General features: G+C 46.8%; 1 protein-coding gene and 1 non-coding gene across 4 annotated transcripts in view; one reads left to right on the top strand and one right to left on the bottom strand.

Moving 5' to 3' along the window:
* Positions 1–25,202, top strand: part of HK1 (hexokinase 1) — a 123,780-nt gene that overhangs the window by 27,914 nt on the left and 70,664 nt on the right. The window contains exon 1 of one of the 3 annotated variants that reach the window (XM_029060221.2): positions 4,265–4,327. The exons of the other annotated variants lie outside the window; for them this stretch is intronic. Coding sequence (XP_028916054.1) covers positions 4,265–4,327 — 63 coding nt within the window. Of the gene's footprint in view, positions 1–4,264; positions 4,328–25,202 lie in introns of those variants that run through there. 3 annotated transcript variants of the gene reach the window in all.
* Positions 19,592–19,729, bottom strand: LOC114810923. The gene has a single exon (XR_003758612.1). It is a non-coding gene; the product is annotated as a small nucleolar RNA SNORA7 (small nucleolar RNA).

Below are 25,202 nucleotides of genomic sequence, written 5' to 3'. Positions count from 1 at the left end.
GGGGCTCACAGTCTTCATCCACATTTTACAGATGAGGTCACTGAGGCGCCGAGAAGTTAAGTGACTTGCCCAAAGTCATAGAGCTGACAAGTGGCAGAGCCGGGATTAGAACCCATGACCTCTGACTCCTAAGCCCGGGCTCTTTCCACTGAGCCACGCTGCTTCTCCGTCCATATCTCTCATTTGTCAATAGAGGCCTGTCTCCCCATCTAGACTGTAAACTCCTTGTGCGCAGGGAGTGTGTCTGCTTATTATATTATAGTCTCCCAAGCACTTAGTACAGTGTTCCACATCCTACCTCTGTCCTGGAATGCCCTCCCTCCTCACATCCTCCAAACTAGCTCTCTTCCCCTCTTCAAAGCCCTACTGAGAGCTCACCTCCTCCAGGAGGCCTTCCCAGACTGAGCCCTCCCTTTCCCTCTACTCCTCCTCCCCTCCCCTTCGCCCCACTCCCGCCCTCTGCTCTACCCACTTCCTCGCCCCACAGCACTTGTGTATACATACATATACATATTTATGAATCTATATATTTTATTAATGATGTGTATATATCTATAATTCTATTTATCCATTTTGATGCTATCGACGCCGGTCTACTTGCTTTCTTTCGTTGACTGTCTCCCCCTTCTAAACTGCGAGCCCATTGTTCGGTAGGGATTGTCTCTACCTGTTGCCGAATTGTACTTTCCAAGGGCTTAGTACAGTGTTCTGCACACAGCAAGCGCTCAATAACTACAGTCGAATGAATGAACGAATGACTACCGGCTCCTTGTGGGCAGGGAATATTGTCTGCTTATTCTATTGTCTCCCAAGTGCCTAGTATAGTGTTCTTCACACAGTAAGTGCTCAATAACTATGATTGAATGAATGACTGTAAGCTCCTTTTGGGCAAGGAATGTGTCTACTTATTCTATTGTAGCCTCCCAAGCGCCTAGTAGAGTGTCCTGCACACAGAGAGCGCTCAATAACTAAGGTTGAATAAATGTAAGCTTGTGGGCAGGGAATGTGTCTGCTTATTCTATTGTAGCCTCCCAAGAGCCTAGTACAGTGTCCTGCACAGTGAGCGCTCAATAACTACAGTTGAATGAATGACTGTAGATGCCATGTGGGCAGGGAATGTGTCTGCTTCTTCTATTGTAGCCTCCCAAGCGCCTAGTACAGTGTCCCGCACACAGTGAGCGCTCAATAACTAGGGTTGAATGAATGACTCTAAACTTCTTGTGGGCAAGGAATGTGTCTACTTATTTTATTGTAGCCTCCCAAGCGCCTAGTAGAGTGTCCTGCACACAGTGAGCGCTCAATAACTACAGTTGAATGAATGACTGTAGACGCCTTGTGGGCAGGGAATGTGTCTGCTCATTTTATTGTAGCCTTCCAAGTGCCTAGTACAGTGTCCCGCACACAGTAGGTGCTCAATAACTACGGTTGAATGAATAAATGACCATAAGCTCCTTGTGGGCAAGGAATGTGTCTGCTTATTCCACTGTAGCCTCCCAAGCGCCTAGTAGAATGTCCCGCACACAGTAAGCGCTCAATAAGTAGGGTTGAATAAATGTAAGCTTGTGGGCAGGGAATGTGTCAGCTTATTCTATTGTAGCCTCCCAAGCGCCTAGTAGAGTGTCCTGCACACAGTGAGCGCTCAAAAACTACATGGGCAGGGAATGTGTCTGCTTATTCGATCGTGGCCTCCAAAGCGCCTAGTAGAGTGTCCTGCACCCAATGAGCGCTCCATAACTAGGGTTGAATGACTCTAAACTCCTTGTGGGCAAGCAATGTGTCTGCTTATTCTATTGTAGCCTCCCAAGCGCCTAGTACAGTGTCTTGAACACATTGAGCGCCCCATAACTAGGGTTGAACTAAGGGTCGCCGGGCTGTGAGGCGGCAAAGGCGGGAGGGCGGCCGCCTCAGCTGAGGCGAGCCGTGAGGGGCCGCGTCATGGCGGCGCCCCGCCCCGAGGAAGGCCTCCGGCCGTCTCCCCTGCCACCCCGCCCCTTCCCGCCTCCATGGGCTGAGGAAACGCGGCCCCTCCGTCGCTTTTTCCAATCCCACCCCCTCTTTTAGAGTTCAGGATGCCGCCGGGCCCCGCTGCCATGCTGTGGGCGGGGAGGCGGGGGTTGGCCCATAGGGAAGGACCGTCTCCATCATCCTCCCAAGCCGCCTTTTCGCCCTTCCCTCCCTCCCCGACCCATCCCGACCCGTCTTTTTCTCCCTCCCCGACCCGTCCTTCCCTCCCGACCCCTCCAAAGCGGGCGGGACCCCGAACCGCCCTGCCTGCCATCCCCACAGGCCTCCTCCCTCATCTTTAAAAATGGGGAGGGAGACCGTGATGGCCCCGGGTGGGACCACTTCATCACCTTCCATCAACCCGGGCCCCCCCCCCCCCCCCCGCTTCTAGAAGGGTGCTTGGCACATAGCGAGCGCTTAATAAACACCATTATTATTAGTATTCTTATATAGTTTTTATTATTTATATTAATGAGGTGACCATCCCCTTGATTCTATTTATGGTGGTGAAGTTGTCTTGTGGGACCACTTCATCACCTTCCATCGATCCCCCCGCCTTTAGAAGGGTGCTTGGCACGTAGCGAGCGCTTAATAAACACCATTATTAGTAGTATTATTCTTATATAGTTTTTATTATTTATTTTATTAATGAGGTGTCCATCCCCTTGATTCTATTTATGGTGATTAAGTTGTCTTGTGGGACCACTTCATCACCTTCCATCGACCCCCCTGCCTTTAGAAGGGTGGTTGGCACATAGCGAGCGCTTAATAAACACCATTATTAGTAGTATTATTCTTATATTTTTTTATTACCCTATTTATTAGTGAGGTGTCCATCCCCTTCATTCTATTTATGGTGATTAAATTGTCTTGTGGGACCACTTCATCACCTTCCATCGACCCCCCCCCCCCCGCCTTTAGAAGGGTGCTTGGGAGATAGCGAGTGCCTAATAAACACCATTATTAATAGTATTATTCTTATATAGTTTTTATTATTTATTTTATTAATGAGGTGTCCATCCCCTTGATTCTATTTATGGTGATTAAGTTGTCTTGTGGGACCACTTCATCACCTTCCATCGATCCCCCGCCTTTAGAAGGGTGCTTGGCACATAGCGAGCGCTTAATAAGCACCATTAGTATTATTCTTATATGTTTTTATTATCCTATTTACTTTATTAGTGAGGTGTCCATCCCCTTGATTCTATTTATGGTGATTAAGTTGTCTTGTGGGACCACTTCATCACCTTCCATAGACCCCCCCCCCGCCTTTAGAAGGGTGCTTGGCACATTGCAAGAGCTTAATAAACACCATTATTATTAGTATTATTCTTATTTATTTTATTAATGAGGTGTCCATCCCCTTGATTCTATTTATGGTGATGAAGTTGTCTTGTGGGACCACTTCATCACCTTCCATAAACCCTCCCGCCTTTAGAAGGGTGCTTGGCACATAGCGAGCACTTAATAAACACCGTTATTATTAGTATTATTCTTATATGTTTTTTATTACCCTATTTATTTTATTAATGAGGTGTCCATCCCCTTGATTCTATTTATGGTGATCAAGTTGTCTTGTTTTTGTCCGTCTGTCTCCCCCCGTCAAGGCCTAACGTGGTCTTTATCTGTTGCCGAATTGGACATTCCAAGCGTTTGGTCCAGTGATCTGCACCTAGTAAGCGCTCAATAAATACTACTGAATGAATTATGATGACGATGAGGGCCACTCCCAGGCCGGAAAAAGGGCCTTCCTCTTCCCCCCCTCCCCAGCCAAGTTGCCCTGCCAAGTCCCAGGCCTAACGAGGGAGAAGAAGGCCCCTGCAGCCCCCCGATTTCGGTCTCCCGTCCCTCCGGGGCCGTACGTGGGAGACGTGCGGGGTGAGGGGGGGGGGGTGATTTCGGAAAAAAATAAAATAAATAAAATGAAAACCCTCCTCCCCTTTCCCGCAAACGGGGAGGTAACCCCGGGCCCGTCAGAGCCGAGCCCCAATGCTGCAGAGCCGTTCTCTAGCAGCCAATCCGAGGGGAGGAGGTGGGCTGGTTTAAGTCTGTCACTATCCCATGGACGAGGAGGAAAAAAAGAAAAAAAAAAGAGAAGAAAGGCCTCTGGATCTTTGCATCGGGAGGAGGAAAGAGGAAGGCGCAGCTTGAGCGCGTTTCTGACCCGCCAGGACCATTCCCCGGGGCAGGTCGTCGCGCTCTCTCTTGGCCGCTCTGGTCCTTCGCTTCAGACTCTTTATTCTCTCCGTCGTCAGGCAGGATGATAGCCGCGCAGCTCCTGGCTTATTATTTTACAGAATTAAAGGATGATCAGGTCAAAAAGGTGAGTCCGGGGCCGGTTCTCAGGGTGCCCAGTGTCCGGAGACGCTTTATTTAGGGAAGGGTTCATCCGGCTCGGTTCTTGCCCCTCCCTTCCCCCATCTGGCCCCGATCCCAAATTGGCTTTTGGGAATCGTCGTTTGGAGGGAATTCGGAAACTAAAGGGAAAAGGAGATCGCTCCCCTCCCCACCCCTGCCTCATCTTGGAACGAGGGGGAAAAACTGGAAGGATAAGGACCTGCCCGACTGTTATGCAGTCGTTCGCATTGCCAGCCCGTTGCTGGGCAGGGATCGGCTCTATCTGTGGCCGAATTGGACATTCCAAGCGCTTAGTCCAGTGCTCCGCACATAGTAAGCGCTCGGGAAACGGGATGAATGAATGAAGATTAGGTTGCATGCTGCAGTGTCCTTGAACGCAGGATGTAGATGTCATTTCTGCCCAAAATGCAGTACGGTCGTTGGGTGTTTTTTTTCCCCCCTCCCTTCCTCCTCCAGACCTTTTTTAGAATTGTCTGATAGTCTCAGACAGACCGCTGGGTTCCTTTTCCCGTAGGCGGGATGTGCGGATCACGAATATCATTAGCTGGGCTCCAGGCCCGGAGTCCTGAGGCCGAGTGATATACGCTCACGAGGAAGAATCTGCTCATTCGTAGTGAGAATCAGGCGGGGACATCCGTGGCTACGAGAGAGGAAGTCGGTTGCCATAGAGCTTCTGCCCCCGTTAGGTCATATTGGAGCAATTTGCTCGCTTTGGCTTCTTATAAAATGCCTTGGCACGCACCCTTTCTCCAGTTTCTCAATAGAGGAAGGAGAGTCCTCCTCTGCCCCATAACTCCCGAAGCTGTTGGCCTCACTGGCATTTTCGGATCCGTTTGGGCCTGAATTAAGTTCCATTCCCCCAAGCCGAGCTGTTCAAACAGGAGGGGCCGCGTAGGCCCCGGTCCTCAAGAGGTTTTTGAAGGACGGTTGGGTAAGCCACTAAAATTTGAGTAAATTATTCAGACTATAACTTTTTTTTTCTCTTGAGACACACACACATCTCACCCATCTCACCTCCCTCCCCAGATGCTGCTACTATCAGAAACCATTTAGAGATTAGGTCTTCCCCACCTCTTATCAATCAATCAATCAGTGGTATTTATTGAGCTCTTACTATGTGCAGAGCACTGTTCTGAGCACTTGGGAGAGTGCGAAACTAGAGAATACAAGACCATGCTGTACGAACGTGATCTTTAGGGAAACCACCCTCCTGTTTTCTCAGGATTCTTACAGACATCTGACTCGCACAGTTACACAGGGAAATGATGTTAATCACTTCAGCTCTCAGAATTTGTAACCCAGCAAAATCAATTACATTTTTATACACGTTGGGACGGGAAAGGTCGGGGTGTGGGTTTTGTTAGATTTTCCAGTGGCAAATGGTTGGCTGTCTTTCCTTTTCTTGCTGGAGGCTTTTGTTTAACCACCTGGGCAGAGAGACCATGTGGGTTTGGATTTGACTGTAAATTGATAGGCAAAGAGCCTAGCCTGGATCCCAGAGGGTACTGTAGGTCAACTAGGTGGGGTGGAGCTGACAGAAGAGGCATAGTAGCCTTCTCCTTGGATGGTAATTTAGGAAGGCAAAGCTGAGAATGTTTAACTCTATGTGAACTTCCACTCTTCCCTCTCCCGGGTGGTCGCCCTACCTCCCCTCTGATTGCCTTGATTCTTTCCACAGAGCCTGAGAAATGATAAGGTTTAGTGTAAACGGTTCCCTAGAAGAGTGTTTTTTCAAGTGCCCAGTCACTGAGACCTGAAGCACTGAAACAGCTTGGTGGTGGCGACAGCTGTGAACCACAGGGTGTAGGAACGAGATGAATCAGCTTCGGCGCTGTCTTGAGCCTTCCTTCCCCTTATGCTCCCCTCCTTGTCAGCCTCCTTTTTTATTCCTTCTTTTAAGTGGTATTTGTTAAGCGCTTATTACGTGCCAGGCACTAAGTGCTTCAGGAGATACAAGTTAATCGGGCTGGACTCAGCCCTTGTCCCACTCGATGCTCACAGTCTTCATCCCCATTTTGCAGTTGGGGTAACTGAGGCACTGAGAAATTTAGAGGCTCGCCCAAGGTCACACGGTGGACAAGTGGCGGAACCAGAATTAGAACCAGGTCCTTCTGACTCCCAGGCCGGTGCTCTAGCCACTAGACTACACACTTTTGCAGTGTCCAAGAGGGAGACAAAAATTGTTGTGTGTGTTTGTGTGTAGTTATAAAGGGGCACAGAGAGGTTTGGGAATGAGAAACTTCAAGATCTTCAAGAACTCCTCTTCTGTGGAATTTCAGTGTACTCACAGCATTTGAAGGTCATTAAAATCCTATCTCGTAAAATGACTTATAGCAGCTTATTGTGTATGATTCACCTCCTTGCCAATCATTCATGTGTTCAAGGTTTCCCTCCACAGATAGTTGGGGTGTGGACTTCATTATTTCCATTTTACAAATGGAAAACATGAGGCCCAGAGAGGAGAAGTAATTTTACCAAGGTCATACAACAAGACAGTGGCAGAGCCAGGAAGAAAATTCTATAGCATGACTTAGTGGAAAGAGCGTGGGCTTGGGAGTCAGAGGATGTGAGTTCTAATGCCAGCTCTGCCACATGTCTGCTGTGTGACCTTGGGCAAGCCACTTAACTTCTCTGGGCCCCAGTTACCACATCTGTAAAATGGGGATTAAAACAGTGAGCTCCATGTGGGGCAACCCAATTGCCTTGTGTTTACCCCAGCGCTTAGAACAGGGCTTGGCATATAGTAAGCACTTAACTAGTACTATAATAATAATAATTATTATCAAGTGTTTTCTACCCACTACTGCAGCTGTACCTAAGCTCTGACATTTTGCCAAGTTCTTGTTGTGGGCAGGGAATATGTTTATTGTTGTATTTAACTCTCCCAAGTGCTTAGTACAGTACTCTGCACACAGTAAGCGCTCAATAAATACAAATAAATGAAATAACTAGAAGAGCCCTGGTGGCAAAATAATTGCTTTATGGCTGTTGTAGCAGCCATAATAGATGGAGAGAGTTGGGCCTCGCTCTTTTGGCTAATACTAGGCTTCTTTCTTGTTCATGGGCTATGGAATTGCCTGCTGTGAAGGCCTGTAAAAATAGGTGAGATTCTCATCGGAGTGGTTTAAGTGTAGTTCTGCGGTAAGCAGAAGATGGGCTAGGTGACCTCTCAAAGTCCCTTCCTGCCCTAGGGTTCTTTAATTTCCTGTTGCCTTCTTTCTGCGTAGGCCGGAAAGATTGGGTATTGTGCAATTTAAACTGTTAAGGACCCAGGAAGAGTTCTTTAAACCGGGGTCCGTTTAAGTATATAGAGTATGTATAGAAACAGTGTGACCTAGGGGAAAGAGCCCAGGTTTGGGTGTCAGAGGATCCGGATTCTAATCACAGCTCCACCACTTGTCTGCTGTGTGACTCGGGGCAAGTCACTTAACTTCTCTGTGCCCCAGTTTAAGTAGTTTGTACAGTGCTCTGCATACAGTAAGTGCTCAATAAATATGATTGATTAATTGATGGATCGATACCCTCATCTGCAAAATGGATATTCAGGGCCTGTTCTGCCTCCTACCTGACCGGGAGCCCCATCTGGGACTTGGTTATCTTGTATCTACCCCAGTGTTAAGAGTAGTGCTTGGCACATAGTACGTGCTTAACGAATGCCACAGGTATTATTTTTAAGTATCCTCAGACATTCAGACTACAGATTTGGGCCCCAAAGTGTGCCAAACCAAGGAGGGATAGAGAATGGAGTGAATTCTTGGATCCATCCTTAGGGGAGCCAGGGCCATGGTGAAGCAGTTGGTCTGTGTGGGTCAGAGTTGCTATTCCTTCAAAATCCCCACATGGGGATCACGAGCTCCCTGTGTTTTCCTTTCCTTATAAATGGATGTGGGAGCAAGCAGGCTTTGGGGTTAATAGTAATTGTAGTGTTTGTTAAGCACTTACTATGTGCCAGGCACTGTACTAAGCACTGGGGTGAATACAAGCAAATCAGGTTGGGCACGGTCCATGTCCCATGTGGGGCTCCCAGTCTCAATCCCCATTTTACAAATGAGGTGACTGAGGCCCCGAGAAGTGAAGTGACTTGCCCAAAGTCACACAGCAGACAAATGGCGGAGCCAGGATTAGAACTCATGGCCTTCTGACTCCCAGGCTCTATCCACTACTCCATGAGTAATGGTAGCAAGACGGGGGTAGCTTACACAACCTCAGTGCCGGAGCCTTTGACAAAGACCAGCAGGCTAGTGAACGATTTCCTAGACCGTAGGCCACAGACTCTAGACCGTCTGTTCGTCATGAGCAGGGACAGTGTCTACCACCTCTGTTGTGTTGTACTCTCTCAAGTGCTTAGTACAGTATAGAGAAGCAGCGTGGCTCAGTGGAAAGAGCAAGAGCTTTGGAGTCAGAGGTCATGGGTTCGAATCGCGGATCGGCCACTTGTTGGCTGTGTGACTTCGGGCAAGTCACTTAACTTCTCGGTGCCTCAGTTGCCTCATCTGTAAAATGGCGATTAAAACTGTGAGCCCCACGTGGGACAACCTGATTCTCCTGTGTCTACCCCAGCGCTTAGAACAGTGCTCGGCACATAGTAAGCGCTTAACAAATACCAACGTTATTATTATTATTATTACTCTCTACTCAGTAAGTGCTCAGTGCATATGATTGATTGCCTTCTGGCACACTTGCAGCGGGGGCTGGGGGAGACGGCTGACAGGGTAGGGTTGGTTCCTGGAGCTTTGCTTTTCTGAATTTTTGCAACCTGTATTGCTAGGGAAGTGGCGTGGCTCAGTGGAAAGAGCCTGGGCTAGGGAGTCAGGGGTCATGGGTTCGAATTCCAGCTCTGCCACTTGTCAGCTGTGTGACTGTGGGCAAGTCACTTAACTTCTCTGGGCCTCAGTTCCCTCATCTGTAACATGGGGATGAAGACTGTGAGCCTCACGTGGGACAACCTGATGACCCTGTAACTCCCCCAGCACTTAGAACAGTGCTCTGCACATAGTAAGCGCTTAACAAATACCAACGTTATTATTATTAAGGTATTTTCTCTAAGGAGTTCCATACCCTTTAAACCCCTGTAGGAGATGAGATTAGCTAGTCGTTGGGGGCCCGAAGCAGCCCATCATCCTTCCATGCAGAGTGGCTAGCTGGTATATTAATTGGCATGACGGAGAGACTAGAACCCATCATTCAATTCATCCTCCCTATGACTTGTTCGGGTTGGGAGTATGAGTGGGAACAATGGATCTGAAAAAGAATTCCTGTTTCCCCTCTGGCACGTTCCTTCTTCACTAGACCTTAATACCTCCTTCGGCCTAGTTGAATTTTGAAGGTTCCTCTGAAAGGTACATACTGACATGAGGTTAATTTACACATGAAATGCATTCCCTTCATTCTTTTCAGTGCTGCTTTGAGAAACAAACAGCATTATTCAGTTGAAAGCTTTGTTTCACAGGGGGAGGGTGGAAATTTTTAAGTAATTTTTGCTGCTTTTGCTTTTGAAATGAACAGCAGATCGTTGGTGACCTTGAAATGACTTTTAAGAGCATTAAAATTGCCTCTACACCATTTGGCCTTTCCTCATTAAGTACCTGCAGGAGGCAGAGAATCTGTGGTATTTGCTTGCCCAGGAAGGTCTGGGACTAAAGACTTTCTCTGATTTTTATCTAATCTGCTGGGTTTTATTTTAAGCAAACTATTACCAGAGTATACACATTCCCTTTCTTTTAAGCATCTTAGAGAGGATTGCAAATAGTGAATGATTTCCTCTCAGCATGGGCCTCTTGTCTTTATCTCCATTATCCTGATGAAGAAATTGGTAGGATTTGTGAGTAGCCTGCACTGATTTGGGACCCAAAACCAGAACTAGGATTTAAGAACTTTGAAGTCTTAATCTTTGCTAGTGCGACTGTCTTTTCAGCTTTTGTATAGCATCCCATGTTATTTAACCTGTGCGAGGTTGGTTTGACATGTTAATTTAGAAAAATCCGTGGTCACACTGGAGTATATTTCCCCAGTCTACATTCCTCCCCTCTGTTTCCTAACAGTAAAATGAGAATAATACCATCTGCTCTTTTTTTCGCTTCTCTGTAGACTGAAATGAAAGCCTATTATTGCTACTATTAGTATTGATTATGGAAGTGAAGTGATCCTTTCGATTCACTTTTTCAGAATTGCTACCTCTCCATTCGCTATATGATTTCACAGGACTGTATTCCAGACCTGAATTATTTCCGTGTGCAGATTGTGATACCACGTAACCAATTGAGGCTGTTTTATAGGGAAAGTAAAAGTGTAAACTTGGAGAGCGGGGGCCTACGTAATCGTAAGTTGTGTCTTCACTTTTGGGTCTAACATCTGAACTGAAGATATGAAAGAGTGGATGGTGTTGCTGCTTGTGCGATCAAGTTGCTGCTTGTGTTGGCCCCGGAGAGATGGGAGGAGTAGTTTACCTGGGCCATCATAAATCATGGCAATGTGGGCTGGTTGGTGTGGATGAGAGGAAGACGTGGAGACACTGAGAGACACACAGACACACGTAAGACATGCATACGAACACATAAACACAGAAACCACAGGAAAACGACAGACCACAGGAGATCAAAGGAGAGAGTATCAATCAATCAATAGTATTTATTGAGCGCTTACTATGTGCAGAGCACTGTACTAATCTCACGGGAGAGCACAGTACGGCAGAATTAGCACACACATTCCCTGCCCCTAATGAGCCTACAGTCTAGAGGGGGAGATAAGCATTTATGTAAACAAATAACTTATGATGTACAATTTAAAGATATGTACATAAATGCTGCGGTAGGCAGAGGTTGAGCTTGTTGGGGGAGTGAATGTGTCTGATGTAATATTGTACTCTCCCAATCGCTTAATACAGTGCTTTGTACACAGTAAGCGTTCCATAAATGTTGTTATTATTATTATTAATTAATAATGAATGCCAAAAGGGTACAGATCCAAGTGCATAGATGAACCAGAAGGGGTAGTGAGCCGGGGAAAAGAGGGCTTAATCAGGGAAGGCCTTTTGGAGGAGATGTGACCTTAACAATGCTCTGAAGGTGGAGAGAGTGGTGGTCTGGCGTATCTGGAGGGGGAGGGAGTTCTAGGCTAGAGGGAGGATGTGGGAAAGGGGTTGGTGGAAGATTTGTGTACCACGCAGGTCTGTTAGAAATACCTTTCAGATAAGATACTAATTTTCTCAGTGCTTATCAAGTGCTTACTGTATGCCAGGCCCTTTAGAAAGCACTGGGGTATATACAAGCTGATCAGGTTGGACATAGCCCCTGTCCCACATGGGGCTCACAGTACTAATCCCCATTTTACAGATGAGGGAACTGAATAATAATAATAATAATTGTGGTATTTGTTAAGCGCTCACCGTGTGCCAGGCACTGTACTAAGTGCCGGGGTGGTTACAAGCAAATCTGGTTGGACACAATCCCTGTCCCACGTGGGGCTTGCAGTCTCCATCCCCATTTTACAGATGAGGGCTTGAGGCACAGAGAAGTGACGTGACTCACCCAAGGTCACACAACAGACAAGTGGCAGAGCCAGGATTAGAACTCACAACCTTCTGACTCCCTGGCCCGTGCTGTATCCACTGTGCCATGCTGCGTCTCAAGCTCAGAGAAGTGAAGTGATTTGCTCAAGGTCACACAGCAGACAAATGCCAGAACCAGGATTAGAAGCAGGGTCCTCTGACTCCCAGGCCTGTGCTCTATCCACTAGGCCATGCTGCCTTAAAAGTCTCAGGAAGCAGTGTGGTGGGAGGGATATTGAGGGGAAGGAGAAGAAACCTCTAAGTTTGGGAAGCACTGAAGTTTTCAGGGAATTGGTTTCACCTAATTTACTCCTGGCACAGGCTAAGAAAAGTCACTTAGCTATTTAGAGAGTGTTTTGTTTCTTAAGAAAGGAGATTGAAGAATGGGGGACATGAATCAAATCAGTACAGCTTAATCAATTCTTAAGGAGCTCTTGGAATCATCTACAGTGAATTTGATGTTTGGAAGAAAATTCTAATGAACTACAAACCGTTATATATGCTGCCTGAAAGATGTGATTTCACAGAATGCATTTTTGGAAACTAATTCCGAAGTTATACATTTTCCACTTAAAAGATCATTATGCTGCATCTAAAATGAACAGACGTGGTGCCGTTTAGCCAATATTTAAAGTCATGTTGGTATTTGTTAAACGCTTACTATGTGCCGAGCACTGTTCTAAGCGCTGGGGTAGACATAGGGGAATCAGGTTGTCCCACGTGGGGCTCACAGTCTTAATCCCCATTTTACAGATGAGGGAACTGAGGCACAGAGAAGTTAAGTGACTTGCCCACAGTCACACAGCCGACAAGTGGCAGAGCTGGGATTCGAACTCATGAGCCCTGACTCCAAAGCCCGTGCTCTTAACACTGAGCCACGCTGCTTCTCCTGTATTGCTTTTTCTATTTTCTGTAGTTGCTTTTAAAATCACCTTTTTTCACCCAAGCGCCCTTTTTAGAATGCTTTTCATTCATCTTGACAACACCTCCGGTAGGTAGTCTCGATGATGGTTATTATCTCCATCTTACAGGTCAAGCAAATGGAGGCTCAAAAAGGTTAAGTGACTTGCTCGAGGTTTTACAGTCAATCGTTGTGGCTGATCCAAGCCGCATGAGTCCCAGTTCACTTGCTCGGGCACCCAGCCAGGCTGACTTTTTCTTTTTCCGACAGTCCATTCATTCAGGAGTAACTGAGGTAGAATAAATCTACCTCAAATAATTAAAAAAAAAAATGCCATCGGCCCCATTCCCTAGACTTGTGTAATTACTATTTGGTGCCTCGTCTGTATCGGTGATCCCAAGGCCTACTCTGCCTTATCAGAGCCGCTGAGCTTTGGGAAGTGTTATTTAAGTTACGGCTTCTATTTTGAGAGACACCAGTCCCATTGACTGACTGATGCTAGTGGAATGGGGAGAACTATTTATATCGTCATCGTTCTGAAAAAGGTTTTTAGAAAAAAAACCCTCTGTACTTTTATTTAGTAAAATCCTCTGAGCTATATAGGGCCTACTATTTCCTCTGAATCATTTTCCTTTTCGCACGGTGGACGTGAACGACGCTTGACAGTCTGAAGGAAAGGGCACCCTGCCCTTGAGTGAGCTGTCTCTGCAGGCTCCTCTGGTGTTTCCCCAAGAACATGACTTCAAACTAGGGAATGGGTTACTGAACGGGAAGGCACGCTAAACTGAAATTGGCAGTGCCGATCTTTGAAAATACAATTAACGTATTGCCAACGGTGCTGTAGAAATGCGTGGGTTTTTCATTGTTCTAAATCCACTGTGTGATTACCACTGCCTTTAAAAAGCCAAATAACTCATTCTCAGGTATAAAAGATTGCGTAAAGTGTACTGAGCAAAGCACCAGGGCATGGGAAAGGAGGCACCATAAATATCATATTATTTACATGGGGAGGTTGTTTAACTAAGCTGGTTTGTTGTCTTGTCAAAAAAGAAGCTGGGCAGTTGGAGTGGTGAACCAGTCAGAGCACCTGGATTCTCTTCTTGGTGCAACCCTTTCAATTTGCTGTATATCTGGGGCCAGTTAACTGTGGTGGAAGAGACGTTGATATTAACAGTGGCCTCACCCCTAACTCCCGGGGATGTCAGGAGGACGATAGTGTGGCGTAGTGGATAGAACAAGGGCTGGGAGTCAGAGGACCTGGGTGCTAATCCCGGCTCTGCCCTGCTTTGTGACCTTGAATGGTCCCTTTACGTCTCCGGGCCTCTGTTTCCTCATGTGGAAACTGGGGATTGAATACCGGTTCTCCCTCCTGCTTAGACTGTGAGCCCCTTGTTGGACAGTGATTGGGTCCAACCTGATTAACTGGTATCTACCCCAGCGCTTAGAACAAAACACGTAATAAGTGCTTAACAAATACCATAATTATTATTGTTACCGAGGGGATAAGTGAATGTTATCTATAAAATGCTTCGAACTCTTTAATGGAACAGTACCTTTTAAGTTTAAGACATTGTTATTGTAGGGCTTTGTGTTTGCCATTTTCATCAATCATTATTAATGGCTTACTGGGTGTCTAGTGATCGATGTCCAACAGATAGGGGACTGGGCCTCATTCCCTTAGTATTATTATATGCTAAAAGTGAGAATACGAGACAGCCCAGTAGTTAGGCTACTGGCCTGGGATTTGGGCTCTGAACTCTTTTCTGACAATTGGGAGGTAGCCCACATCCTGTCTCTGGCCTGAAACTCCCTCCCTCTTCATATCCAAGAGACAGTTACTCTCCTCATCTTCAAAGTCTTAGTGAAGGCACATCTCCTCCAAGAGGCCTTCCCTGACTAAGCCCTAATTTCATTTATTCATTCTATTTTATTTATGGAGCGCTTACTCTGTGCAGAGTACTGCACTAAGAGCTTGGAAAGTACATTACAATAAACGAAGAGAGATCATCCCTACCCACAATGGGCTCACGGTCTAGAAGGGGAGAGACAGACATCAGTACAAGTAAACAGGCATCAATATAAGTTTTATAGATATATACATAAGTGCTGAGGGGTGGGGAGGGGGGAAGAGCAAGGCGAGGGAGTCAGGGTGGATTAGAAGGGAGTGGGAGCGGAGGAAAAGTGCGGTTTAGTCTGGGAAGACCTCCTGGAGGAGGTGTGACGTCAGTAGGGCCTTGAAGCGGGGGGAGAGTGATTGCCTTCATCTCACTCCCTTCAGGTCTGCCCTTGAACTTGGATTTGCTCCTTGTTTTCATCCCTCCCTCAGTCCCACAGCACTTATGTACATAGCTGTAATTTATTTATGTATATTATTGTCTGTCTCCCCCTCTAGATTGGTAAGTGCATTGTGGGCAGGGAACGAACGTGTCTACCAATTCGGTTTATTGCTATTTTCTACTCTCCCTTGCAGGCTTAGTAAAGTGCTCTGCACACAGTAAGTCCTCAGGCAGCATGGCCGACTGGATAGAGCACAGGCCTGGAAGTCAGAAGGACCTGGGTTCTAATCCTGGCTCCATCACCTGTCTGCTGTGTGACCTTGGGCAAGTCACTTAACTTCTCTTGGCCTTAGTTACTGCATTTGCAAAATGGGAATTAGGTCTGTGAGCCCCGAATGAGGCATGGATCGCGTCTGACCCGATTACCTTGTACCTATTCCAGCGCTTAGAACAGAGCCTGTCACTTAACAGTTGCCATTAAAACAAGAGTGATTGATTGATGAGGTCTGTAATTATGTTTTCTCTTTTGTAATATGTAGACTACCATAAGAATTACTCAATCCTGAATTTCTGTAGGATCGTCATTCCAAAGAGCTCAAAGCGCATTTACACAATATTCTTTTAGTACATTTATGTGAGTTAGGAAGGGACTGGAATCCTTACTCTTCAGATAAAGAACCTGATTCAGAGTTTAGAGGACTTAGCCAAGGTTACTGGTAAATCTAGCCAGGTTCACTGACTCCCGGCCACTCTTAGACTTCAAACTCTCCCCTTCCTTTCCAGGATGATGTCTGTAATGAAGGGATTTGAAAGGTCCGAATATTCATATAGTAAGCCTTGACTCAGAGAAAACAGCTCTACTCTTCAAAATTCCTGAATTCGCCCTTCATTTTTAAGGGCCTTTTGAAATGGAGAATTTCTTCTGTTGTTCCCTGAGAGGCGGATGTAGCCAGACTATAAAGGAGGCCCTGAGCTGAATCCTGTTTTTCCTGCTATGCCACATTTCACTGTTGTTCATGAAGGGAGCTACGAACCGCTTTTATTTTTAACTGGTTCAGTGGGACAGTTTTACTCGGAGCGAGAACCCCAACGCTCGAGAAAGAAAACGTCCATCGCTCGGAATCGAGGCCTCTGGGGAAGGTGGGTGGACAGCTGGCCAATTTGTGTTATTTAGGTGTTGAGTATACATCAAGCCTGTGAATCGCCTCCTCTAAAACATCCTTTCAGGCCCAGCTAATTTGAGAAGGACTGATAAATACTTTGGGTTGATTGATTGAGAGGGAGCATAAGGCCCAGGCTCCACCTTGTAAAGGATGGAGGGAGTCCAAAGTGTGTAGAAGGTGAGGACCAGGCTCTAGACGAAAAGCCTGAAAGTTCCAAAAGAATGTGTGCATCCTGTGGAAGACAGACATAAAGAAACCCAGGGGAACGTCAATATGAACTACCATCTCTCCCCACCGATAACATTCCCTGGAGTTATCTTTTCCATTCCAAACGTGGACTCCCAAAGCAGTGTCATTCTCCATAAAAAAAATTTCCCAGAGATTCTGATCAGTTTAACTCATAAACTCAGCAGTGGTGAGGAGAAGCCCGTCATTGGGCAGGGATTGTCTCTATCTGTTGCCGAATTGTCCATTCCAAGCGCTTAGTACAGTGCTCTGCACATAGTAAGCGCTCAATAAATACTATTGAATGAATGAATGAATGAATGAACTGGGCACTTGTCTGCATCTACTGATGACTCCATATGACTATGGGTAAATTATTTGCCCATTTAGAGGTTTGATTTTCCCTCTAAATGTACCCACTAGATTGTAAGTGTTTACTGGATTATAAACTCTTCGATGTCAAGGATCCTGGCTCCTAACTCTGTTGTCCTCCCCAACCGCTTTGCACACTGCTCTGCTCACAGTAAGTGCTCAATAAATATCACTGATTGGTGGAAAAAAATATCGTCCCTTGATCGTAGCTCACTGGAAAGGTGTGAAGGTGAATGTCATCAGCTTTGTAAAACATGGAGAAAGGTGCCAAAGAAACTCTTGTGTTGAATAAGAAGACTTTTCACTCCAAATCCAATTGGGACTGAATCATACTTGGTGAAAGTTTGTGTGGCTAGAGTTAGAGACAAGTTTTGGTGGCTAGAGTTGGGCAGGAAGCAGGGGAGAGGAAATGAGGAGGAGGAGACAAAACACTGCTGCTGTCTCTCTCCTGGGAAGCTACTGACCTCATGGAGCTCAGAGATGGAGCCCAAAATATGGTGTCATTTGGGCCGTTGAGTTTTTCTCAAGGGCAGGTGATGCCATTAAGGAAGCCTAACACTTTCCTGCTGGTTCTTATACAGCATCCCCCGGATTCACCCCTTCCTTTCAATGGCAACAGCCAATGTCTCAATACAAACTCTGGTCGTATAGTGGCTGGCCTATTGAACCACCCTCCTCGTTGCTTTCCCCGACTCCATCCATCCATCCTCATTCCAGCCTGTATTACCCGCTACCGCTCAGATCATCTTCCTGAAACGTCACTCCATCCCTGTCTCTCTTCAGGAAGTCTCCTCTCCCCATGGACTTCCTGCATTCCCTCCTCATCAAAAACTCATATAATAATAACGATGGTATTTGTTAAGCGCTTACTATGTGCCAAGCACTATTCTTGGTGGATACAAAGGTAATCAGATTGACCCACGTGGGGCTCACAGTCTCAGTCCCCATTTGACAGATGAGGTGACTGAGGCACAGGGAAGTGAAGTGACTTGCCCGAACTCACAGAGCTGACAAGCGGTGGAGCTGGGATTAGAACGTATCGGTTTCAAGGCCCTTCCCTTTCTGCGCCCTTCACTTGTCATTCCCCAATTGTTACTCTAGTCTGTAAGCTAGCAGCGTGGCACAGTGGAAAGAGCCCGGGCGTGGGAGTCAGAGTTCATGGGTTCGAATCCCAGCTCTGCCGCTTGCCAGCTGTGTGACTTTGGGCAAGTCACTTCACTTCTCTGTGCCTCAGTTACCTCAACTGTAAAATGGGGATTAAGACTGTGAGCCCCACGTGGGACAACCTGATTCCCCTGTGTCTACCCCAGCGCTTAGAACAGTGCTCTGCACATAGTAAGCGCTTAACAAATACCAACATTATTATTATTATTATTCTCTGTGCCTCAGTTACCTCATCTGTAAAATGGGGATTAAAACTGTGAGCCCCACTTGGGACAACCTGATCTCCTTGTATCCATCAGCGCTTAGAACAGTGCTTTGCACATAGTAGGCGCTTAACAAATACCACCATTTATTTTATTCACTGTGAGCAGAGAATGCATCTATGATGTTGTTACATTGTACTCTCCCAAGTACTTAGTACAGTGCTCAGCACACAGTAAGCGCTTAATAAATACAATTGATTCTTCCCAAGCCAGCCTTCTAACCGTAATTCGCTCTCAGATGTCCCACTTCTGTCTCTCACTCAGTGCTGTTTCCCCTGCTTGACATTCTCACCCTCCCCATATGGAGTAGACCACAGTTGCCCCTTATTCCACGGTCTTCTAAAATCCCACCCTCTCCAGCAAGTCTTCCCAGATTAATTCCCAGCTCCTTTTGGATTGTATCCAACCTTATTATCTTGTATCTGCCCCAGTGCTTAGTACAGTGCCTGGCACATAGTAAGTGTTTAACAAGTACTATAAAAAAACTTTCCCATGTTCGATGAGGATTTGAATTTGAGGATTGACTTGGGCCTTGACTTGAGCCCACAAGGGAAGGGAGGTATATCACAAGGTTGTGATATACTGGGCTTCTTCCCACTCCCTCCCCTGATTGGACTGGGCTAGGGGGTGGTTGAGGGGCAGTGGTAAGCAGGGAGAAGCAGAAGAGCATATGGATAGAGCATAGGCCTGAAAATCAGAAGGTCCCGGGTTCTAATCCCGGCTCTGCCACTTGTCTGCTCTTTAACATTGGACAAGTCGCTTAACTTCCCTATGTCCCAGTTCCCTCATCTATAAAATGGGGGTTAAGATTACGAGCCCCATGTCGGTCATGGACTGTGTTCAACCTGATTAACTCGTATCTACACCAGCATTTAGTATTGTGCCTGGCACATAGTAAGGGTTTAGCAAATGCCATTTAAAAAAAACCCAAAAAACTTGGCAACTACAACCGGCCTTCAGTATTTTTAGGTTGGCCTGAATTTTGATGCCATGTTGGTTCCGCACTGTAAGTCTCCAGAGGACACTCTAGTTTTCAGAATTTGGTTTTCTGCCTCCTTTTCTATATCCTTGCATTAGCGGTTAGTGTGCTACGTTCTTGTCTTATGCTGTCGAGTCGCCTCCGACCCATAGCGACGCCATGGACGCATCCCTCCCAGAACGCCCCACCTCCATCTGCAATTGTTGAGGTAGTGGATCCATAGAGTTTTCTCGGTCAAAATCTGGAAGTGGTTTATCGTGGCCTTTTTCCGCGCAGTAAATTTGCGTCTCCACCCGCCACTCTCTCCCACACCGCCGCTGTCCAGCACAGGGGAGTTTTGACTTGTAGCAGATTGTCTTCCACTCCCTAGCCACTGCCCAAGCTAGGAACGGAATGGACAGGCCCCTGCTTGACTCTCTCTCCTGTAGCCGAGACTGGTAGAGGACTGGAATCTCTCCAGTTGCGACCCTGAAAGGGGAGTGTACTACATAGCTAAGAGAATTTAGTGGGAGTATTTAGCTCCGTGTCTGTGATACAGATCCATGGTTGTGGGTAGGTTTTATCAGTCACGCACTCGTGTATATCCATGGTCAGTCACTAGTGCTTTGTCGATTCTGAGATGCCATTTTTGAACTCCCATCTCTGTATTTGTCAGCTGTGTGACTGTGGGCAAGTCACTTAACTTCTCTGTGCCTCAGTTCCCTCATCTGTAAAATGGGGATGAAGACTGTGAGCCCCACGTGGGACAACCTGATTCCCCTGTGTCTACCCCAGCGCTTAGAACAGTGCTCTGCACATAGTCAGCGCTTAACAAATACCAACATTATTGTTATTATTAGTTCTGAGCTTCATCAGCATTGCCAAAGAAAAGGAAACTGATTTGTTGAGGCAGTCCTTGTCCTTCCCCCTAGCAAGCAGGGCGATATAGCCTGGCTCTGGAGACCCACTGTAGAATCAGCAATGTACTTGCAGTAATAATATTAAGTACGTACTGGATGCCGACCCCTGTACTAAGCACCGGTATAGATCCGAGATAGTCAAGTTGAACACAGGCCCTGCCCCACACGGGGCTCACGCTCCAAGTAGGAGAGAGGACAGGTAGTGAAGCCCCATTTTACAGATGAAGAAACTGAGGCGCAGAGAAGCTGACTTGCCCAAGGCCACACACACAGCAGGCAAGCGGCAAAGCCCAGGTGAGGCGACCTTCTCAGAGGCCCAGAAAACACAGCCTCCAGCAATGTGGGGGGTTTCCTCCTAACTGTGGTGGCGTTGGGGCTCTTTGAAGAGAATCTCCTCAACAAGAAAGTAAGTTTTCAGAGTGATTTTTCTTTTTTTCTGAGCTGAGCCTTGTTTTAGTCTTACGCTGTCTGTGTTGTGGTATTCACAGGGAGAGAGAGATGGAATTTTCCATAGTTGTTTTTTTTTTTTTTCCTCCCACAGTGCTAACAATTGCCACATTTCCCTCGGTTACTGTAGTAACTTTATTCAGAAGCAACTGGGCTGGTACCCCAGGCGGCCAACTTGGACGTGTTTGGTCTTGATAGTCTTTGTTCCACCATCCCATGCTTCTGGATCGAACTGTTTTTCCTTTGATATGTTCTTCTGCTTAACAGGAGGTGGGAGGGGGAGGGAGAGAAATAGAGATTTTGGAGCTACGAGGCCTCGTGAGCAAGTCTACCTCGGAGCACTGAGCCAGTCGGATTGTGTCATTAACTGGAAGGTTCTGGACTCGTTGGCAGGACGGTGCTTTGCTTTACGGGCACGGTATAACCCGAGGCGGATTTCTTTTCCCTCTGGTAAATTTTTCAGGTTCAGATAAGGGCACCCTATTTCTACAGGACAGATACAGTGCGATAGGCCCTATGCAGATGTGGACAATCCCATTTCCAGATTCCCCTCGACTTTCTGCTAAGGTTGTCGCTCACTCAGGAGGGAGATACCATTTCTAGCACGGGAGTAAAGGGGAATAGCCAGCCTTTGGTTTCTGGGTTGTGTAAGGAAACGGTCTGCAAAGGTACAATCTGGCTGGTGGCATTTCGCGACTTCGGCGACTCTTAAATTAATGGGTGAAGCGAGGATTCCTTCCCACTTCTTCTTAGCTCGTTCCTTGCAGGACCCCAGAGGTTGAGGCCATACCCGATTAGCACAAAGAGTTACCACCAACCTCCCGAAGGAGTCCAGCCCTTTAAAATAATTCGGAATATTTTAATCTTGGAGTTAGGAGGAGGTCCTGGGAGTTTTCAAGGTTCATTTCGCTACCTAAATGTAAACTCTCCCAAACCAATGAGAAGCTCTGCAGTCCCGGTGATAGTCAAAGACAGAGAGGTTCTAGTCTGCAGGTAGGATTTGAGGGCCAGCCTCGGCACTGTAATTTTTTGAAATTCTTGGAGCAGGTGGGAAAGAGAAGCAGCGTGGCTCAGTGGAAAAAGCCCGGGCTTGGGAGTCAGAGGTGATGAGTTCGAATCCCGGCTCTGCCACTTGTCAGCTATGTGACTGGCGGCAAGTCACTTAACTTCTCTGTGCCTCAGTTACCTCATCTGTAAAATGGGGATTAACTGTGAGCCTCACGTGGGACAACCAGATTACCCTGTATCTCCCCCAGCGCTTAGAGCAGTGCTCGGCACATAGTAAGCGCTTAACACATACCAACATTATTATTATTAAAGAGATAGCAAGATGTAAGGCTGGAGGTGATATCTGGAGAGAAAGAAACAAGGCTCGGGGATTATTTAAGGGTGAAAATCAATCAATCAGTTGTATCTGTTGAGTGCTTAGTATGTGCAGAGCACTTTAATAAGCACTTGGGAGAGTGCAATATGACAACAGACACAAAGTCCCTGCTCCCAGCACGTTGGGGAAAGAATTGGGGTCTGGAGGGCCTGCGAAGGGAAAGAAATGCTGGCTGTAGGGTAAATGAGGTATCTGAGAAGTTCTGCAAACCTAGGCAAATGTCAAAAGAGAAATGTGAGACTCACTGACCTAATCTTGTTTTAAATGAATAAAAAGGATTCACATGTTAATTAAAGGTCAGTGTGATTCACCTGGTGGGTTTTTCTTCTTTTTGGGGGGTATTTGTTAAGCATTTACTATGTGCCGGTCACTGTACTAAGCGCTGGGGTAGATGATGCAACCTAATCAGGTTGGACACAGACCCTGTCTCACATGGGGCTCACAGAAACCCCATTTTACAGCCCAGGTAACTGAGGCGCAGTGAAGGTAAGTGACTTGCCCGAGGTCCCCCAGCAGACGAGTGGCAGAGCCAGGATCAGAACCCAGGTCATTTTGACTCCCAGACCCTTGCTCTGTCCACTAGGCCACACTGTTTCCCCTGTCGTCTGACGGTCCTGGGTTCAGGGGAGTTCCAAACAAAACCCGGTCCTTTATCGAGACTGCGCGCCCCGTGTGGGACAGGGGCTGTGTCCAACCTGATTTGCTTGCGTCCACCCCAGCGCTTAGTACGGTGACTGGCAAATAGTACCATAATTATTATTATCAAGTCGAATGCCTCCCTAGCTCCTTAACCCCCTCTCTTCATGTTCTGTGGCTCAGTGGAAAGAGCCCAGGCTTAGGAGAGGTCATGGGTTCGAATCCCAGCTCTGCCACTTGTCAGCTGTGTGACTGTGGGCGAGTCACTTAACTTCTCTGGGCCTCAGTTACCTCATCTGTAAAATGGGGATTAAGACCGTGAGCCTCCCGTGGGACAACCTGATTGCCCTCTATATACCCCAGCACTTAGAACAGTGCTCTGCACATAGTAAGCGCTTAAAATACCAACGTTATTATTATGTTCTGTTTGCCCGGCCTGTGACCCATCTAATTAGACTGTAAACCCATCAATGGGCAGGGATTGTCTCTGTTGCCGAAATGTACATTCCTAGCGCTTAGTACATTGTTCTGCACATAGTGAGCGCTCAGTAAATACTATTGAATGAATGAACTCCAGTAACGTCAGTTTTTTAAGGGACTTGTCCGGGATACTTTCTTTTTCCCCATCGCTTCCTCTCTTTCTCCTTTCCCCTCCCCCTTATTCTTAGCTTCTAATTCTCAGGCTTCCAGAGCTGTAGGTTATTTCTTTGGTAGCCAGGCTGGGAAGAGGAAGGAGGTGGAGGGTGAGGGGAAATGAGTCCTGGCGGCTTTCCCTTGAACAGTTGTGACTCAGGTTTCTTTGCCTGCCAAGTCTGCTCCGCTCAGATGGATTTAACTGACTCGAGGCTGCCTTCGCTACCCTTCGTGTGCCTCCTCTCCCCAATTTTCTTTTCATAGATTTATCCTCGTGGGCTACGTCTCTCATTCCTTCTTGGCTTTACCCTGCTGCCGGGAAGATTATTTGATGGATGTGATTTCAAAACGGGGTTAGTAACGAAATAAAAATGCGCTAAGGATTACTCAATGATTCTAAAATTCACAGAAATTCACCTCTTCACCCTCTCCTCCTCTTACCAGTGCGGCTCAGTGGAAAGAGCCCGGGCTTGGGAGTCAGAGGTCATGGGTTTGAATCTCGGCTCTGCCACTTGTCAGCTGGGTGACTGTGGGCAAGTCACTTCACTTCTTGGTGCCTCAGTTACCTCAACTGGAAAATGGGGATTAAGACTGTGAGCCTCACGTGGGACCACCTGATTACCCTGTATCTCCCCCAGCACTTAGAACAGTGCTCTGCACATAGTAAGCGCTTAACAAATACCAACATCATTATTATTACCATCATCTCCCTCATTCTCCAATTTACTACTTGTAGCAATTCAACCTGCCTGGGCTTTTGAACCGAGAAGATGAAGTTCCCAAGTCTTGGGAAGCAGCATTGATCAAATAAAGAAGAGCACTGTCCTTGGGAGTCCGAGGGCCTGGGTTCTAATCCTGGTTCCATCTCTTGCCTGCTGTGTGACTTTGGACAAGTCCCTTAAATCCTCTGTGCCTCCATTTCCTCATCTTTAAAATGGCGATTTAATACCTGTTCTCCCTCCTGTTTAGACTGTGAGCCCCATTTCGGGGCAGGACTGTGCCTGACCTGATGATCTTGAATCTTCCTCAGCTCTTACTTCGGGACATAGCATACGGGAAGCTCTGAACAAATACCGAAATTATTGTGGTCATTGTTATTATCAAAGATTAAGTTGACCTATTAAAAGGAATCTGGGATATTATAGAATTTTCTCATTTCATTCTGTCTGTGAGGGTGTTTCTTGTCCATCAAGCGATCATCATCTGGTGAAGGGTACTAGCGTCCGAAGACCACTAGACGATAAGGGCAAGTGTGTGAATGGGCTAAATATGCCATCAATATTAATAATAATAATCTTGGTATTTGTTAAGTGCTTACTATGTGCAGAGCACTGGTCTAAGCGCTGGGGTAAATACAGGGCCATCAGGTTGTCCCACGTGAGGCTCACGGTCTTTAACCCCATTTTACAGATGAGGGAACTGAGGCACAGACTTGCCCATAGTCACACACAGCTGACAAGTGGCAGAGCAGGGCTTCGAACCCATGACCTCTGACTCCCAAGCCCGGGCTGTTTTCACCGAGCCACCCTGCTTCTCATTACTCTTATGGAGAAGTGCAAACCTCTATTCCTGGGGAATAATAACTTAGGTAGCGGTATCTAGAGATAGAAAGGACTCGGGATAATCATATATATCTTTCCGTAAGCTATTGGGCATTCACCATTTAACAGTGGCGAGGTGACAACCACTTAGTTTTACCCTGTCGCTCCCTGTTCTTTGTTTATCTGTCCTATAAGTTGTCAGGTTTTGGGGACTGGAAGATTCAGACTTACGGGGTGCACGTGATGCTCTATAAATTCAGAAGGACAATCTAGAGCTCTTCCGACTGTAGACTGTAAGACCCCTCTGGACAGTAAGCTCCTTGTGGAGAGGGAGTGTGTCTGTCCACGCCGTCGAATTGTTCTCCACAGCACTTAAGCACATATCTGTAATTTATTTCTATTAATGTCTGT

Source organism: Ornithorhynchus anatinus, chromosome 3 (genome assembly GCF_004115215.2).
Source record: "Ornithorhynchus anatinus isolate Pmale09 chromosome 3, mOrnAna1.pri.v4, whole genome shotgun sequence".
NCBI classification, from domain to species: domain Eukaryota; kingdom Metazoa; phylum Chordata; class Mammalia; order Monotremata; family Ornithorhynchidae; genus Ornithorhynchus; species Ornithorhynchus anatinus.
This window is presented reverse-complemented; position numbering and strand designations above follow the sequence as displayed.